The sequence below is a fragment of the Hippocampus bargibanti genome, linkage group LG18 (genome assembly GCF_051943395.1).
Source record: "Hippocampus bargibanti isolate YZ-2025 linkage group LG18, ASM5194339v1, whole genome shotgun sequence".
In the NCBI taxonomy this organism is placed as follows: domain Eukaryota; kingdom Metazoa; phylum Chordata; class Actinopteri; order Syngnathiformes; family Syngnathidae; genus Hippocampus; species Hippocampus bargibanti.
The window spans coordinates 7153032-7171973 of NC_142751.1; the positions used below are offsets into that span (position 1 = coordinate 7153032).

Genomic DNA, 18942 nt, shown 5'->3' on the forward strand with positions numbered 1-18942 from the left:
TCTGTTTTGATGCAGAGCTTCATTTTAATTGATGTTCTTATAACAACCATCAGACACTATTTGCAGTCATCACACACACAGAAATGCGGAAACATTTTTCCTTATGTGAACACAAAGACATTTATTTACTTTCTTCCATATGTCTGATTCAGAAGCCAAATTACAAGACAGTGGTACAAAATAAGTGCCAATTGATGTTTGACATTTTATCTTAATCTCTCTCCAATTGTATTAACACACCAACTCCTAGGATATTTACTCAGTTGTTTGAATCTTTTTATTGAAGTGTTGTATATGTGTTCCCATTGTTTTGGATAAAAAAAACACGAAACAACATTTGATGCCACGATGTACATAACCATAATCACCTGATGAAACAAGTACAACTCAGGCTTTTGTTCAGTAGTCAAATATTTGTCAGCGTGCCAGAGCACAACATTGCCAATGTTACGAGTGATTTGAAGTCATGGCCCCCTGTAAATACACATCAGCATCATCAATACCCATGTGCAATGTGTATTTTCTTGCTTTGTCCTTTCCTTATGGAGGGTGACGCCTCCTCCAACCATGATTTGAATAGTTAGTTGTTCAGTAAATAATTTGAAGACACCAAAACATATGATGAGCCCTTTTCCCCCAGAGGACATTTGGACTGGATAGGAAAATGGGAAAAGCAATAGCTAAAAAACGCACGCATACACCCCTCCGCACACACACAAAACAAATGAAACACTGAGCTGTGTTTTCACTTTGTATCGACGATCCATTCGACCTTACAAAGCATCAATCGCAGCATATATGGTGCTAGAAAAAAAATGCATTGAAGGCAGAAAAAAAAATCAAACAGGTTCAGCACTTCACAATTACGTACAGGAAATGTGTTTTAGAGAGCATAGTTTACACTAAGCGTAGTTTTTTTAAGTGATCGCACATATGCCAAACAGCATACGGAGAACAACTTTATGTGACTGGGTCTCAATTTGAGATATGAGAGATATGAAGCAGACAATGGGGGAAAAAGGAATAAAGTTACAGTGTTTGTGAATTTGATCCAATATTAAGGTTAATATGACGGTTCCACAGGTGAGGCCAAGGTTGAGCGTGTCGTGTGTTTGTGTGTGTTTAGGGCCGGCAACGCTGGATGAATCTTGGGTAAAGGCAGACGTCTCTGATGTGGTGCCTGTTCAGCAGCCACGTCAGGAAACGCTCGAGACCAAGGCCGTAACCGCCGTGAGGACACGTGCCATATTTCCTCTGAATGGTACGTAACAGAAATTCAGATTATGTTTCAGTCGTAAAAAAATGTTTCTTGAAGCAGAGGGGCCGAAAAGGCAGCCGGAAAGTGGACAGTTACCTGATCAGTGTACCAGTAGTACGGTGTTGGGTCGATGCCCTCTCTCTTGTAGCCCTCAAACAGCTCGTCGGCATCCCAGATACGCATGGAGCCTCCGACTATCTCACCCACATTTGGCATCAAAACATCAACCTGCGACAAGGGGGACGAGTAGTAGAGCTTTGTTCACAGTCGACAATTTCAATCCAACCATGTTGCCTTGAAGGGGATGTACTTCATTTTTCACAACCACACTATATTATGGATATACATGTATTTTAATAGGACTTTACAGGAAACAGGCAAGTCTGAGTTTAGAGTTGAGCATCTTCAATGTACTCTCAGTGGCTTGGGTACACAATTTCGCTGTCACGAGTGCAGCACTATTTTTTTTTTTAAATTGAGGCCAGCACGATGAGAAATCATGGTGCCTACCGACTCTGTGAGCCGCCTGTCATCAGTGCAGCGCTGCATATAGAAGGATTTGATCTCAGCTGGGAAACGACAAAGCAGAATTGTTTCGTTGATGGCATCTGTCATCAGCCTCTCGGGAGCCTCTGGGATGTCCTGACACATAAATTAAAACAGGAAAGACAAATGAGAGGAAGGTGATGACATAACACATTTCATAACAAAACAAATGTACAGGTGATGTTGGCAATTAATATTTTGAAAGTGGGGATTTTTAGCATTTAAAGTAATGCTGAACTAGTGATCTCAGCTAGCCATTTCCAAAACTTGCAAATTTGGAAATTTTCTTGGGGAACATAATCGCCGATTATTAACTTCTATTCCCCATTTCAGTGATCAGACAAACCTCTTGTATCATTATACATCTTGTAGCTTGGTGCCAAACAAGTGTTGTTTCTTGAAGTGACATAAGGAGCTTAATTAAGTACTTTGCAACCAAATTTTGGCACCCGTAAGCAATTACACAGCTTGTCAATTAGTTGCAGATTTTCATCATTTGTGACAGGGCTCAGTCCCTATTTGCATGACGAGACGGGCCCCAATGCATATCTCTTGTTCTTCTTCTTCTTCTTCTTGTTATAAAGCAAAAAGTATGCTTACAAAAACAATATTAGAAAAAAGGGTCCCAATTAGGTCAAAACAATTAATGTGTATGCTCATCATATGACAATGTCAAATACAATCCTCACAATGATTTTGGATGCCAAGAGAGCAAAGCTTCTCAAAAGGTGTTTGTCTGTGTAATGCTTACCTCTCCAAACTCATAATAGGTGCCGTCATCCTTCTTGACGTCATGCTCTTTGAGCCACTTGATGGCATCTGAGTAGTCCATCCTCTTGAAAGGCCTTTTTGGGGGCGTGAAGTCCTGAGGATATCATCGGAAAATAAAATAGCAACATTACAATGCAATCTCCCCCCCAAAAAAAGGATCAAAGGGTAAACTTGATTTGGCTTGCTACCGGGTTGATGTCGTAAAGCAGTTGCGCAGCAGGGGATTTGAGCACCCGGTCCACAACATCACACACCAAATCCTCCAGTCTGTTCAGCAGGTCTTCAAATGTTATGAAGGGACACTCCGCTTCAATGTGAGTGTACCTGCGCAGAAGAGAAAGGTGACGATACATCATAAAAGAGGCACTTTGCAATGTGTTGCGTCTTGACTTCACACTGACATCATTTTGATGGATATCCGAGTATAAAAGCATACCTACAACTTTTGAAATCAGAAAAGCCTAGTAATACACCAGGGTCCAGGGGCCGCTGAAGCCAAACAATTTTTAACATTACAGCTACTTAATATGAGGCTAAAAACACCATACAAATGTTGATCAATGTTAAAGATGTACTTGTGAAAAAATATCCATATTTCAACTTGTTCTCATCTCTCATCTCATTTTCCGTACCGCTTATTCCTCATTAGGGTCACGGGGGGTGCTGGAGCCTATCTCAGCTGTCTTCGGGCACGAGGCGGGGGACACCCTGAATTGGTTGCCAGCCAATCGCAGGGCACACAAAGACATACAACAGTCACTCTCACACTCACACCTAGGGACAATTTGGAGTGGTCAATCTGCCTGCCATGCATGTTTTTGGAGTGTGGGAGGAAACCAGAGGACCCGGAGAAAACCCACGCGGGTCCGGGGAGAACATGCAAACTCCACACAGGGAGGCCGGACCGGGACGCGAACCGGCGACCTCTGCACTGTGAAGCCGGTGTGCTAACCACTCGACTACCGGGCCGCATTTCAACTTGTTAATCATGAAAAAATATTGGCTACTATTTTAAGAAAACAAAGCAAATATTTTACAATCCACCAAACGTAATAATCAATCTTGTTTGAAAAGTACAATGAATTGTAAGATATTTTAGTAACTTCAAATATGCACATCTCACCGACATTCCTATGGGTTGACAAAAATAGCTGTCAACAAACTCAAATTTGAAAGACATCCACGTTAACATTCAATACTGTTTCACATCAATGAATCATAAACACGTTGAATTTTCATATGTACTTGAAGGATACTCGCTGGAGAATGAGGCCTTGAATCAGTGACATTAAATTTGCTTGGTTAGAGAAGAGATTGGCAGACTCACTCTGCGAGATGCCTGCGGGTGCGGGACTGCTCAGCTCGGTATGATTGAGCAACGCAAAAGTTGTCGCCCAACGCAGGTATGCACGTCTCCAGATAAAGCTGGGAGGACTGCGTCAGGTAAGCCTGCTCACCAAAGTAGTTGAGGTTAAAGAGCGTGGAACCACCCTCCACCTGAGTCTGCACCAAAGTGGGTGGAAAAACCTGCACAGGAAACAGGAAGGTTGTCCTTATTCAGAGATGTGTTATGAATAGTGTCATTTCCTCTCAGAATCTGTCAGCCTGACAATAATGAGCGTTCAACAAATGTAACATTTACAAGAACATTTTTTTTTCAAAGACTAATACTGAAGTCTCATGATTCATAAGGGTGTGATTGTGATGGGAGCAACCGGAAGCTCATGTTGTAGCGACTGCTGACTTTTTTGGGGAGAAGAAATTGGCTTTATGTCAAAATTGGTTACGTGTCTGGCCTTAGGCCTCCAATTTACCCCACATTACCAGGGAGTCGCTGCTCAACTAAGATGACTGCTTGATGGAGAGCTTCACCTCATAGTAACCACGACTGAAGAAGTGGTCCCTGAAGCACTGCGTAACCGTGGATCGGACCCTGAGGACCTTGGATACATTCTCTCCTCGGATCATCATGTGTCGGTTGTTAAGCTGAACGTCCACATCAGACTCTTCGTTCAGGATGTTGTCGGCGCCGCCTGCTGGCGCCAAGCCGATAAGCTCCCAGAAGTCGCAGTGGAGCTCGTGGCCTCCTGGTGCCTGGAGGAGTGATAGACGTTTAGTTTTCTCTGCAATGTGAAAACACGTGCTAGAATCCTTAACGCCCGAAATATTTGGACAAAAGCGGATCACCAACACTGGAAATGGTTTTACATGATGGAGAAAAACAAGCACACAATGTTTCTTTTATGTCATTCACAGCCATTCCCGAATTTATTCAAGAATTGAAAAAACATGACATGGAGCACTATTCCCGAATGTGTTCAGGTTTTGTTTTTTTCTTGTGGGGGGGGGGGGGGGGGGTGCGAATAAAGCTGCGGTCAGACGTCTGGTAATGCTTGTCCCTCTCACGAGGGGGCTGCAGCTCATACTGTGACAGTAAAGTGTCCTTGAGAGTTTTGAAAGGCGCTTAAAAATGAATGTATTATTATTTCATACAGCCGCCCGCATTTCCATTCCAGATAACGCTAGAGCCAAATAAAGTCGACATACACTTATTTTTTTGAGTAAACAAAAGAATTGAAGCTTTCTTATGCTGAATTAAATGTTTGTGTCATCCTAAAACTCAATATTCTGTGGGTCCTGCAATTTGAGGGAAAATGAAAAAAACCCAGGCACTGGAGTGGACACATTTTTGCACATCGTCTGGAGGTGAATTATTAAAAAAAGACAATCAAGCCCCCCCACTCCCCGCTTGCCTGCATGATAAGCAAACGTGTGCACCTGTTTTCCTTCAGGAACTGGCGTCACAGTCCCATAAAGAGCTACGCTGCTCTCCGTGGACAACAATACACCATTATAGCACTGGCACTGGACAAAAGAAAAGTCAGTTGGTGAATGTTGATACATTTTTAGAGTAAAAACAAAAACAAACAAAAGAAAACGATAATTGAACATCAGATCGATATGTAATAATGGAAGATGTCAGTCACCGGACAAATTAAATTGGTATTTGTAATAAATGAATGAATGAATGCATAAATGAATAAATAAACAAATACATGAATACATAAACAAACAAATAAATAAGTAAATATATAACTAAATAAAAGCCATCATTGTTGGAGTTTTACCAGTTTATCAGACAGCACACACTGCAGGAAACCAGTTCCGTCTCTCAGCACGATAAACATCAAATTTTTCCCTACAGACATAATAAGATTCAATTCAAATGGCTTTGCTTTTTTCCAGGAGTAGTGGATATAAGCCTTGGCATGGAATATCAAGTGTGCTCACCTTGTCTCCTCAGACGATGAACCCATCCAAACACCTTGACTCTCTGACCTCGTTTTGATTCCAGATGGACGATTTTTACCTGAAAAAAATAAAACAATAAACAAATAAATAAATCGGAATCCAAATTTGTCCAGTGAAAGGAAAGCTTAAAGGCAGTCAACAACGCTGTCAGGTGAAAAACGCTGCTAAATGAGTCCAGCTCAGGCATTCTGACTTCCGCCTCTACGCCAACGCTGCACTTAAAAACAACAACAACAATAACAATAAAACCAAAGACAAACCGTCTCTGGATCAGGCAGACTAGGGTCATTTTCCATCACGACCTTCTTGGCTTCTTCCAGGTTTTTCTCTCTCCTCTCATTGTCTTCCGCCTGTCCAAAAACACAATAGTTAAGACTGATGAATAAATGTAAAACTTTTGGGGCCATGTATTGCAATAACCGATGTAAAAGTGAGGCACACACCTCTTTCTTTTCTTTAGACTCGTTCTTGGCCTGTTCACGGTTAAAGGCTTTCTTTGCATTCTTCATCTGCGTCTTGGAGATCACTACCCAACGCTGACAGAAACAAACAAGAAGCATAAAGCAGAGAAATTCAACAAAACTACTTATGCACATTATACTTAATAGTGTGTGATTTCAAATTATGCAGGCCTCATCAAACCACAAAGGTAAATCTTGTCAAGTAGCGTACATTATTGAAAAAAGTAATCTTTAGATAAGAGATGGATACCCCGAGCAGCGGCTCCAGTGAAAAATATTCAAAAATAAAAACAATTTAAAAAGTGTGTAGAAAAAAAATTGCTACCTCGTCCTCTTTCTGTGAGTCTACGTAGATTGTTGGGAATGGTTCTTTGCCAATGAACAGAAGAGCCTGAGAAGGGAAATCAAAAACCCAATGATCATAAAAAGACATTATTACAGACATTCAAAATATGTATTGTTTGCATTGCTTTAAAAAAACACTGCGTATCCTTGAGCTTGACCATGTGAGCAGCACTTTATATTTGAAATTCAGAGAGAAGAGAATTCTGTTGTATTGATGCTTTACTTGTGCTCTGTTAGAGCTGCTGTTGTTGTGAAAGCATCATACAAACATGTATATTGCATTGCATTTTATTCACGGTTCAGTGACAAACCGTTTTTTATCACAGCATTGATTGTTAAAAATGCAATTTGAAATATTGCCTACACCGTGCTTACCTTGAGAGGCGTCTTGAAGGGTTTCTGCTCCGAGCCATTGCCATCTTGGTCGTTGCCAGATTTGTCCGACACATATACTTCCCCTGAGGTACACACAAGCATCGAAGTTTTACACACAAAATCTCTCTGAGATGAATGGCAAACAGAAAAAATGGACTCGTAAAGTAGGGAATGTTGCCAGGACTAATGCAAGAGCTAGAAATACCAGTCATATTTAGGAGGACTAAACGGCTGACAAACTGCCACGTCTAACAACAAAAAAGAAAATGGTTAACAGAAAAATGTATACTGAGAAACAATTATTAATATTTTTTTATTGTTAATGATGTTTTTAATGCCCGGAATTTGTCTTATGTAGTCCACACAGATATTTGTGCTGTGGACAGCCACTCACTTGTACCATTCTTCAGGCGACAGAAATTTCAATGCAGCGATGATGCCCATTTTAGTCCTCAAATACAAAGATGGCCAAATGTTAAATAGTTAACGCAAAGCGGAGCTTGGATCATTTGATAAGACGGCGGTCAAACGAACATTACATGCATAATTACAAGCTGTTAATTCCAAGAGTTATTGATCAAATAAATTATAGGATGATCCATTCCAAAAAGATGTGCTTGTGACAGCCGTCACATAAATGTGACAATTTAACAAAACAAATACTGCATTTTGTTTAAAATAACTTAAATGTTTTTGCCTCGAGCTATGACATGTAAATGCTTACAATTAACTGAAACTAGTCCCTCGACTTTCTCAGGTTGAAGAGTTGTGGTAACTTAACGTGTTGTGTTCAGGCGTACAAAGCCTGGATCTGAAGAGAGTGTAACTTAGTTTGTATTACATGTTACTGTAGTGAAACCAGGAAATTGCTAATTGTGTTGGCCCAGTGACTCCGGATGGTCATGAAGCTGGGGGGAAAATGGATTGAAGTTTGTACAAGTACAGTACAATGAAAAATGCTGGTGATAAATTCCCGAACTGAAACAAGGATTTTATTTGAGATCAAGCGGGAGAAATTTCCATCTGTCATGTATGATGTTCTTAGCAACATTTTGTCACACATTAAGTTCAAGTTGCAATCATATTTTCTGTCATAAATCCCATCTTGTCTAAACACGTCTGGAAAAAGTCATAATCTCACTTCACTCACAATCCTCTGTTTAGGTTGTTTTCACTGTCAAAAGTTATATTTTCTGTGTAAATGAAACACTCTGAAGGCCATATTGTCTTGGTGATTCATCGGGTTTCCCCACAGTTTCACAATGCTTTCATCATCCAATGACTGGCAAAGGTTGCTTCATCCAAATGGCTCAAACTGTATATCCTTTCACAAAGACACTTGATCCACAATTTATATTTTTGTCATTGCAACATCAATACAGGCACGTCTGTAGTCCCGTGACTAAACAATTCAGGTAAAAAAATTAAAATAAAAATCTATAGCAGCATGACAACAGAAGGGTGGGTGAGGGAGAGTATGCACTCGGGCTCTCCATTTCTAAATAGAAATTTTTGCTTAGATTACCAATAGAGCTATTCAAATGAACATTGGTAATATTTTACTTTACATATGATTTTTAGTTTGAAAATGTTTCGTTATCAGAATCATCTTTAACGGCCAGGTATGTAAAACACACAAGAAATTTGCCTCCAGTAGTACAGGCAACGCTAGTATTATCATAAACAAGACATGTATAAGTATAAGTATAAGTATAAGTATAAGTATAAGTATAAGTATAAGACGCAGTAACCCCGTTTAAGAACAACTGGGTATAATATCCTTATACACCTTTCGGCAGTGAAACAAATAAATCACGGACTGTTATCTTTATTTATTATAATGATCCTTTCCATTTAAGAATGGACTTTGTTCCTGTATTGGTGATGAATTCATAAACATGTTAAATAAGTATAAAACGTAGAAACCCTGTTTAAGAACAACCGGGTGTAACATCCTTATACACCTTTCGGCAGGGAAACAAATAAATCACGGTCTGTTCTCTTTATTGATTATAATGATCCTTTCCATTTAAGAATGGAGTTTGTTCCTGTATTGGTGATGAATTCATAAACATGTTAAATAAGTATAAAACATAGAAACCCCGTTTAAGAACAACCGGGTGTAACATCCTTATACACCTTTCGGCAGGGAAACAAATAAATCACGGTCTGTTCTCTTTATTGATTATAATGATCCTTTCCATTTAAGAATGGAGTTTGTTCCTGTATTGGTGATGAATTCACGAAAAACGGTATAAATTGGTATTGCAAAACAGTGATCGCCTCTATTCCGTATCCACAAAACAAAATCAGTTCGTTATACTACGGGTGATTGTGGGGTGTCATTTATTGTATGGGATGTGTGTAAATTCATTAGGCTGAATCGAAAACGAAATTTACCCAGTACAATAGTTGAATACGTGTAGCAAAATGACAATTCCGATGGTTTTAACGTGAGGCTACAATGGTTTTATTTATACGTACAGTTCATAATCCTACCAAATACACATAACAATTCGCAAGTTAATCGAAATCTAAGTGAATCTTAGAAACCTGGAAGGACAAACAAGCTAATCGTTAGCATGTGTGCGACTGATGCAATGGTGACTGTACACATGTCATCAGATGCTAGGCGGCTAACATACTTAGCTCGCAGATTTTCATTGGTTTACTTACCAACACACACCTGGTCCATACCTTTGGTTATATCCGTCGCCATGTCAGTTCAGGCGCTCTTGTTCTCAGTTGACGAAATAGTATGGTAAAATACACAAAACGCCGGCTATCCTTGTCCAGTTGTAGTGTCAGACATAAAAACCTGTCACACACTGACTTGCCGCATTCGCTGCAAGAGGAGGTCTTTCCTTTGTGAGTCGAAAAAGACTAGCGCTCATTGGACAGTATGGAAGTTGATTCAACATATACAATTTCAATTGGTGGAATTTATTTTCAAGGTCTCGTGAAACGCCTGAAACGTCATACACAGGTGACAAATTAAAAATTTCCCCCAATACAGTTCAGTGACAGAATGTCTCTATCCATACGACTTCTTCTTCTTTTCCTTTCGGCTTTTCCCTTCAGGGGTCGCCAGAGCGAATCAGTGTCCTCCATCGAAGCCGGTTTTGTACATCCTCTTCTCTCACACCAGCTACCTTCATGTCCTCTTTGACAACATCCATAAACCTCCTCTTCGGTTTTCCTCTCGGTCTCCTGCCTGACAGTTATCAGCATCCTTCTCCCGATATAGTCGCTATCGGTCCTCTGGACATGTCCAAACCATCTCAGTCTGGCCTCTCTGACGTCTCTATCCATACTACTGACGTTAAGTATTCTGTCATGTCTGGAAAAACTGTTTCGCAAACATGCCGAATTCTCGAGGCGGGGCAGTGCAAAAGGGATTAACATTCCAAACTGTATTTAGGGAGAAGAGTAGACACACCTTAAAAAACAAAACAAAACCTAAAACAATTATACTCCTCCAGTAAAAAAAAATAATATTTAATAGTTTTTGCAAAGTGAATGAGGTGGTCAATTTATTCCGTGCACTTTACAGTGCAGAGGTAGTGTTTCGGCCTTCCAGTGGCGAGTTTGCAACATCTCTCTGTGCTATGTACTCAGATGTCCTCCCACGTTAATACAACTATGGGAAAACTACGGCCCGCGGGCCGCATACAGCCCATTAGGCTTTTTAATCCGGCCCACCGAACTTTACAAATTATAGTAAAACTGTCTGAAACGCATGACAAAAAGTTAACGGACACCAGGGCAGACAACTCTGAAAAGTTGCCTGCCCCATTTTTCACTTGAAACACAATAAAATGATTAATCGCAAAAAAAAACATTGTTGCAAAGTATTAAGGATTTTTTTTAATTAAAGATGCACCTACTACAAATGCTCCCTTCCTTAATTTATGGTAAATATCCCTTGCTGAAGATTTTGCTTCAGTTGTCATTTGTCCATACATTGTTCGGCATGGTATGCAATGTTTGCGTTGTCTGCTACAAGCCATGCAAACTCCTCCTCCCATGATACTGTACATTTAATTTCTAAGCGCCTTTCAAAACTTTCAATGACACTACAGTCATGGGATAATGTACATTTCCGTTTTGTAGCGTCATAAATTTTGTTAGCTTCTTTTGAATCTTACTTCTGGGGCTGAGGTTGTCCATCTACTTTGGAAAATGATATGCAAGTGCACGACCTTATAACGCTCTGGAAAGTCCGAAGCAGGCTTCTGATTGGCTGCCGTGCAGAGTATGCAAGTTTCAGCTGCAGGTAGGATATTTAACAGCCTATGTCTGTGTGCTTGGCAGCGATACACATGTACTGTTTGCGCGTGAAGGCGAGGGCGTCCATGGCGAGTTTGTAGAGCGTGCGGTCAGAACAATCCATCCATGATTTTGCGGAGTTTAACACAAGTAGATATTATTGAGCTTGAGTATTTTGTTGTGTAATAATGTTTTGAATGTTGAAAGTTATTCCATTTTTCAATAAATGTTGATTACTTTAACTTTGCACCTCCGATTGAAACGTATTAAAAACAGACGTAATCTTGACAAATCAGTGTGTATGTTATTTTAATTTCTTTACATTACCTCCTCCCTGTATCTGAGAAATAGTATGTAAATGCCATATCTTGCATATTCCTTGAGACAAATTTATTAACTGATAAGGGCTATTTTTCACATTTGAAAGGCAGTTAATAAATTGGGTTGTAGTGTTCCTACTGTGTTATGAGGTTTACTATATTTAATGCTTTAGTTTAGTATATCCAGCCCAAACACTACCTCAAATGCTCCTGGCCTGACCCCTCTGTCAAATTTTAGAACCATTGTGGCCCACGAGTCAAAAAGTTTGCCAACCCCTGGTTTAATAGAACACAAAATTGTGCCGAGATGCGAGTGTGAATGGTTGTTCACCTATGAATGTCAATTTTGTCAAATTATTTTTTGTTGTGGGCTGCTTTGGAATTAGGTCTTCTCTCATAAATCAAATGAATATTGAATCATCACATTGTAGTTTTACTTGAATAGACAAAATAAAGAATGGTATTTCTTCAGTTATTGGTCAAGTGAGTGTAAACCGGGTCATAAAGCTATTGCAAGATGTCAGTTATTTATTACATGACTTTTTGAAATGTTGGTCCAGATTTAAGCATGGGTCATAGAAGTTGACACGTGATTTTTTTCTGCAATAGGCTTTTCCTCACCAATTTACATAAGACAGTTGGGATAGGTTCCACCACGCAAACGACCTCAAATGATAAGAAAATGGTTGGGTGGATGGATGGTATGTGAATGAAACAGAAATCTGGAAGTGTTAAGAATTTTAGAAAGGATATTAACAGATGTTGGATTCAACCTTCAAAGTTCAAAAATAATAAACGTTGCATGACAGTATAAAAATTGTGTTAAAATGGCTGCCACTGTTGTGTACATGGAGCAAAAATAAGTCATACAACAAACAATATAATAATAACAAAGACAAAGTCAAAAGCACACAAAAAACAGTAAAAACTAAAAACCGTGATTTTAGTCATGAATTAAATTATCTTGTACGCATTGTAACAATTCTAGTAGTCAAAGCTCACTGTCCTCCATAATTATTGACACCGCCCGCCAACATATTTTTAAACAAATACATTTTTCCCCTCAAAATATGACCAACGCTTAAAAAGAAAATCCGACTGCTAAGCGCGTTTATTGAGTGGTGGAAAACAAACGCAGAATTGAATCGCAGTACCGGCCGACGGTGAATTGTCCCAGAGCTCCTGATCAGCCATTTGAGGCCTGCTTACAAGCTAAACGCTAAACGCATAACCTCAAAGTGGCCTCTATTACTTTACAACTAAGAACTGACATCTCATGTCCAAATACACCCACCCTGAAATGGCTTTTGAATCACAGTTAATTTAAAATTCTAATAGCTTTTTTCCCTTTATTTTAATATGTTCAGACTGGGATGCAATGCAATTAAAATAGGTTACATCTTCATCAGACATTTCATCCGTGCTGTATGTTGCAGATGCAGCAAATTTGGCAATAAAGTTGTTCTTCACTTCAATTTACACTCATCATTAATCCATCAAGTTACTGATCGTGAAGTCATTGTCGATCACAATTCTTTTACTCCCTTTGAGTTTCCACCGTGAATTAGTAGACTGATCTTCGTCAACTTGGTTTTAAGCTAAAGTAGCTATGAAGACTTTAACATGACATTTCGGTCACACTGAATAACTCAAGTCATGTTAGTGCAGCATACACGGGGCTGAGGGGGAAAAAAATAACATTTTAATTCAGGTGAGAACACACGCCAGGTTACAGTGTCCGTCAATGTCGATCTAGCTGTGGGTGTGAGATGAAATAACCCAGTGCGGAACCTGCGATGACACCGAGGAAGATCCAAACGTTGAAGGACATGACGCACAACATCAGCATGTAGCCCAAAGTCACTTGGAGCAAGTGGCTCAGTGTCTGGACTCCATGCAGCAGAAGACTGAAAACCAGAACACAAATAATGAATTCTCAAGACAATTGTAAGGATTGAAAATAATTCCATCATATGTGTCACATTTATAATCATATGAGTCGGTTAAAAAAAGTATAGAAATTAATCATGGAAGTCGGACAGGTTTAGACACGTTGGTTGAAGAAAGTATGGCACAATAATGAAAAAAAAGAGAAGAGAGAAAATTTACCGGCCCCTATTGTTTGGAAAGAAAGGTTGTGATTCTCTAGCAGTCAATGAGGCTTCTGATGGACTGTTTTCCAAAACGGAACTACTGTCGCTGCGGTGGGATGGCGCGCCGGCATCAGGAGTCATATAGTGAGCCATCACCGTGCTCCTGCTGAACCACACCCTCCACACTTTGAGGAGCTCATAGAAGACTGTCAGAAGCAGGACCACGATCACTGACAAAACCATACCTGAGGGGAAAATACAAATATTTCGATACAAACTGAATGTTAAATAATGTTACAAATGACACCGCTTCATCGGTCCCATATATAAGAGTCCAAATGGACCGGTGGTTGGATACATTCATTTAAGACTCTAATTAGCAGCAAAGACCTTGGACAATACACCAAACAAGCAAACAATTCTATAGAATTTAAAGAGCAATAATAAAAATGAATATAAGGCACCTCCTGGGCTGTTCACATGCCAGAAGTCAAACAGCAGCGTCACGCTACTTGAAGCTTCAAATGTCATCTAAAAAAAACGTGTAAAAGAGAAATGTTCAAACATTGTCAAGTATTATGGCACATACGTAAACATCAGCATTTCCTTGATTCACTTCCAAGCCATGTGGATAGCCTCCACTTGTATTGTTTCTTCACGCAATGAGCTAATATTGCTTCATTAAAGTGTTTTTCTTTCAAGTGGACCGATTCTGCCTTACATTGTAGCGACGTATTCCTTGAAGGAAGAAGCCAATCAATTTACCCTATTTTCTGGTGTATAAGGCGCACTCACAATATATGTCATATTTGACATTTGTCCCATAGACTGTATAAGGCGCACCGGAGTATAAGGCGTACCTTCAATGGATGACAAACAGTTTCCAAATATAATAAATACATATATATAAAAGTTGTCCAAATATAAGGCACTCCACATCATAAGGCTCTACAGTGGAGGTGGGCGTTACAAACTACTTCTACAGGGAGAAATGGAGTCGGTGGCAGTTGACAGTAGTTGCAAGACCTGTTGTGGCTCAATATTACTTCACATATACGGCACACCTGCTTATAAGGGGCAGGGGCACCTTATACACCGGAAAATATGGTACACAGACTTTCATAGTTGTGGTTGTTGGTTGCTTGGGAGTCCTATATATCCACAAATAAACAAAAAACAAACAGGGTTAAAACAGGAGCTTCTTTGAAAGACATGACACTTTAAAATGCCCTGCAGGTGTCATATGCCATTCACCCGTTGAACTTCTGCCTGGATTTGCTTAAATGGAAAATGAATTGCAACACTGCCAATGTTGAAATGAAATTACGTTCATGTGACTTAAAACTCAATTAGGAAATAAAAGCACATTGTGTTGCTGTGGCAACACTGCCAATGTTGAAATGAAATTACGTTCATGTGACTTAAAACTCAATTAGGAAATAAAAGCACATTGTGTTGCTGTGCTGCTGAAGGACAAACAATGTCTGAGTGTGTAAATCACTGACACATGACTTAGTAAATTTGCCCTCTCGCAGGTGCCAAGTAGACGATCTAATGTGTCAAATCATTTACATGTTCAATGCAAAAAAAAATATTTAAGGTCAAATGCAAATTTCCCCATTGTGGGACGAATAAAGGTTTTCTGATTCTGATGTCATGTAATAATGTTAATTTGGCGACATGAAGAAATGCCAGTTTGTTTTGTTTCAGTTTGAGTAATGTACAATATATACCATGCCATGGGAAATTACTGTGAATATTTTTGAAAGTGAGGTTCCTTCACCAACGTGTGAGTGATGTCAAATATTTTGTTGGATTCTGACAATGAGTTGTCCATTTCAGTCATTGTGTTGAGGAGATCATGGAAACAAACAGATACATTTTTGGTAACCGATTCTTTTATAATAATAACAATAATAATAATAATGATAATAATAATGGTAATACATTTCATTTCAAGTGCCTTTGAAGGCTCTCAAGGACACTACAGTCATAGACAAGCATAGGTACTATAATAAATAAATTTTATTACAGGCTGTGGTGTTTTAGGTTGTTTAAAGAGTATAGTTTTGCTTTTTTGATTGTTGCTGTGCTCATGACCATTTTGTGTTTTGGAGCCTTTTACTGAGCGTGTTGCTTTTTCTGTAGCCACAAAGGGACATACATACAGAGGGTTGTGTCAGGAAGGGCATCCGACGTAAAAGCTGGGCCAAAACAAACATGCGTATCATACCTCTGAAGATGGAGGTTACTGATTCGCTGTTGCGACCCCTTGAAGGGAAAAGCCGAAAGGTAAAGAAGATTAAAAAAAGGAGGAGGAGGATGACGGAAATCCAGGAACTTGCGCAAGAACTTTTGAGCTGATTTCAGAGGCATGACGTGTCCGTTATATCACACGGCTTCAGTGATTTCAAACTACTTCAACTTCACACATTATTTGTTTTGGGTGACTACGCTTTAGACTTTCTGGGAACATATTGAGGTTTTTTTCATTACAGTTCCAGCATGATTGGCAAACATGGGCCAGTTTCTTGTGGAATAATGTGCAGGGATGTTTGGAATTAGAGACGATGCAAGCTTTAGTGGCACAGTATACTGTATCTGTTAGGGGACTTCACCTTTTACCACTCAAAAAAGGAGCACCTAGGGCCGCACACAAATCCAGTGAGCTCAGCAGCAGCACGTTGGCTTTTTATTAACGCAAGACACATGGCAGACACACACGTTCGCGCACACACATACACACACGCACGACGCACACACGAGCACTTTAAAGTTGAAGCACGTGGAGATATTCATGCTCATGTGCTTTGAGAAAGACATTCTATCGTCTTTGGGAAATGACAAAAAAGACAAGTGCACTTCTCAGGGGTGCATGAATGTACACAATTGCAGATAAAGTGCAATATTTTCAATTGATTTTTTTAGAATCGGTGATAGATGTGTACTCTGAATGTACTGTGTATTTTTGTGTTGGAAAAATAAGACAACAGCACATTGTTTTTTGTCACAGGCAACACTGAACAAATTTAGTGAATTACCCTAATCAAATGAGGATTTATTTATTCCCTTAATATCTGCATACATAATCATTTTTTTGTTTCTGCGCCAGTGAATATATCACTCCCTTGAAGCTCTTCATACAAGATGATACTTCCAAAGGTAAATATAATAACGGCTATGCGAGGAGAGCTGGCCGAAAATTAAAAAGGGCATATGAAAGCACCTAATGATGGTGGAATCCACTAATAAGGGTAAAACTATAAATCGTGAATAAAACATCGTACACTGATTCGCTGTGGCGACCCCTGAAGGGAAAAGCCGAAAGAAAAAGAAGAAGAAAAATAAAACATCGTTAAACTAATGTGTGGTGGTCTGAGCTATGAAACCCCGATGTTGAAAACCGCTCTCAATACACTTTTTCCAAAATTAGCAACATTTATTTTGGATGCCAAAACTTAATGACTGCCTTGTGGTGCTTATCGGCTCCCATTTTGTATCATTTTGCTTGTATTTTTGATAATAGCCTAAACCAGACACTGCGAAACGCAGGCAAGAGTGCACAGACCGCACGTTCATTCCGCATGCCAACGCGTGGATCTGAATACTAAGACAACGCAACGAAACTCACGGGCATCATGTTGAACTTGTTGGTCGAAGGAAAGCGTCAGTTGCTGTGCTGCAAGTTAATTCCGTTTATTCATTGCGCGCGGTTTTTCCCGTCTGCGGTAACTCTTGATGTATCGACAGCGAGCATTCAAATAAGAGACAATGTTTGGTGTACTCGCTGAGTAAGAAAGACTAACGCAATCCTCCCAAACACTCCAGTATTGGACCTCGTGACTTCAAAAAAAATAATTAAAAGGCTGGCGGGTAATGCAGTTCTTTTCCAGTGGGACGATTGTCGAACCATTTCCGGGTGACGTTATTCTGCGCGTGCGCAATGGCAATGAAGATGGAGACGAAGATCTTCCAAGTTTTTGAGAGGGGTTTCAATCATGTCAGTCAGATTACAGTTGCACTGATATTCCTGTTCAGAAAATATTGTACTGTCTGCTGTACATAGTACTAAAACACCATATTGCAATCCCATATTTTACTTCACTAATGCCTTACATAAATCTTCCACAAGAGGTCTGTAGTGAACTGGCAACATCGGTTAATTGTTGAGCCAAGGTCTCATGCTCAGCCGTGAACTTATTTTTTATATTATAATGGGTCTAAATGACGTACATGATACGTTGTGTACAATGCTTCCGATTATCTTGACAACACTCCAGTCGATGATATACGATCATCATTTAAAAACAATGTCAAGATAATTATCAAACACGTTGGTGATTCAGTTGAAATATTGTACAGGTGCTCATATTTGACTCTCACACGGTGGACAGAACACTGTACGTACATTGCAAAGCAGTTAAGTAAGCACGACTGTGCCGAAAAGAGTTATTTAACAGTAAAACCTAATTGAGTTTTTCCTCAAAACCCACCTATTTAAAATTGCATTTTCTGTGTAGCTCTCTCTCTTGTTTCTATTTATAATTGTATTTTATTGATTGCATCCTATTTGTGATTGTATTTTATTTATTATAGTACCTATGCTTGTCTGTGACTGTAAAGTGTCATCGAGAGCTTTGAAAGGGACTTAAAATGTAATGTATTATTATTATCTCATCTCATCTCATTATCCGTCCCGCTTATTCCTCATTAGGGTCGCGGGGGTTGCTGGAGCCTATCTCAGCTGTCTTCGGGCACGAGGCGGGGGACACCCTGAATTGGTTGCCAGCCAATCGCAGGGCACACAAAGACATACAACAGTCACTCTCACACTCACACCTAGGGACAATTTGGAGTGTTCAATCTGCCTGCCATGCATGTTTTTTGGAATGTGGGAGGAAACCGGAGGACCCGGAGAAAACCCACGCAGGTCCGGGGAGAACATGCAAACTCCACACAGGGAGGCCGGACCGGGACGCGAACCGGCGACCTCTGCACTGTGAAGCCGGTGTGCTAACCACTCGACTACCGGGCCGCCCATTATTATTATTATCATTATTATTATTATTATTATTATTATTATTATTATTATTATTATTATTATTATTATTATTATTATTATTATTATTATTATTATTATTGGACTCAAAGCCAGCCAGGCCACACCGATTCAATTACTAGACTGCTTATAC

At 39.7% G+C, this 18942-nt stretch overlaps 2 protein-coding genes across 3 annotated transcripts; both read right to left on the reverse strand.

Moving 5' to 3' along the window:
- Window positions 1-94: 94 nt before the first annotated feature.
- Window positions 95-9927, reverse strand: nars1 (asparaginyl-tRNA synthetase 1). Of its 2 annotated transcripts, none has more exons than XM_089020265.1 (15): window positions 9745-9927; window positions 7069-7151; window positions 6674-6739; window positions 6331-6423; window positions 6148-6237; window positions 5867-5945; window positions 5704-5774; window positions 5354-5440; window positions 4448-4669; window positions 3903-4102; window positions 2764-2899; window positions 2556-2669; window positions 1769-1900; window positions 1355-1486; window positions 95-1254 (listed from the first exon to the last, which is right to left on the reverse strand). In XM_089020265.1, the coding sequence occupies exons 1-15, from the start codon at window positions 9785-9787 to the stop codon at window positions 1123-1125; spliced, it is 1680 nt and encodes a 559-aa protein (XP_088876391.1). In that variant the 5' UTR covers window positions 9788-9927; the 3' UTR covers window positions 95-1122. The 2 variants fall into 2 exon arrangements, with proteins under 2 accessions (XP_088876391.1, XP_088876392.1); XM_089020266.1 differs by having other exon boundaries at window positions 9766-9924.
- Window positions 9928-12380: 2453 nt separating this feature from the next.
- slc31a2 (solute carrier family 31 member 2) lies at window positions 12381-17578 on the reverse strand. The gene is made up of 4 exons (XM_089020267.1): window positions 17382-17578; window positions 14215-14281; window positions 13767-13995; window positions 12381-13564 (listed from the first exon to the last, which is right to left on the reverse strand). The coding sequence occupies exons 1-4, from the start codon at window positions 17388-17390 to the stop codon at window positions 13399-13401; spliced, it is 471 nt and encodes a 156-aa protein (XP_088876393.1). The 5' UTR covers window positions 17391-17578; the 3' UTR covers window positions 12381-13398.
- Between the last annotated feature and the right edge of the window lie 1364 nt (window positions 17579-18942).

Coding starts and splice junctions, on each gene's coding strand:
- nars1 (XM_089020265.1), bottom strand. CDS start 9,787: ATGGCGACGGATATAACCAAAGGTATGGACCAGGTGTGTGTTG. Junction 4,670..5,353: donor CAGTTCCTGAAGGAAAACAG/GTGCACACGTTT, acceptor TCACTCCTCCAG/GCACCAGGAGGCCACGAGCT. Junction 2,670..2,763: donor TGCTTTACGACATCAACCCG/GTAGCAAGCCAA, acceptor TGATATCCTCAG/GACTTCACGCCCCCAAAAAG.
- slc31a2 (XM_089020267.1), bottom strand. Junction 13,996..14,214: donor GCATGTGAACAGCCCAGGAG/GTGCCTTATATT, acceptor TTTTCCCCTCAG/GTATGGTTTTGTCAGTGATC. Junction 13,565..13,766: donor TTTCCAAACAATAGGGGCCG/GTAAATTTTCTC, acceptor TCTGGTTTTCAG/TCTTCTGCTGCATGGAGTCC.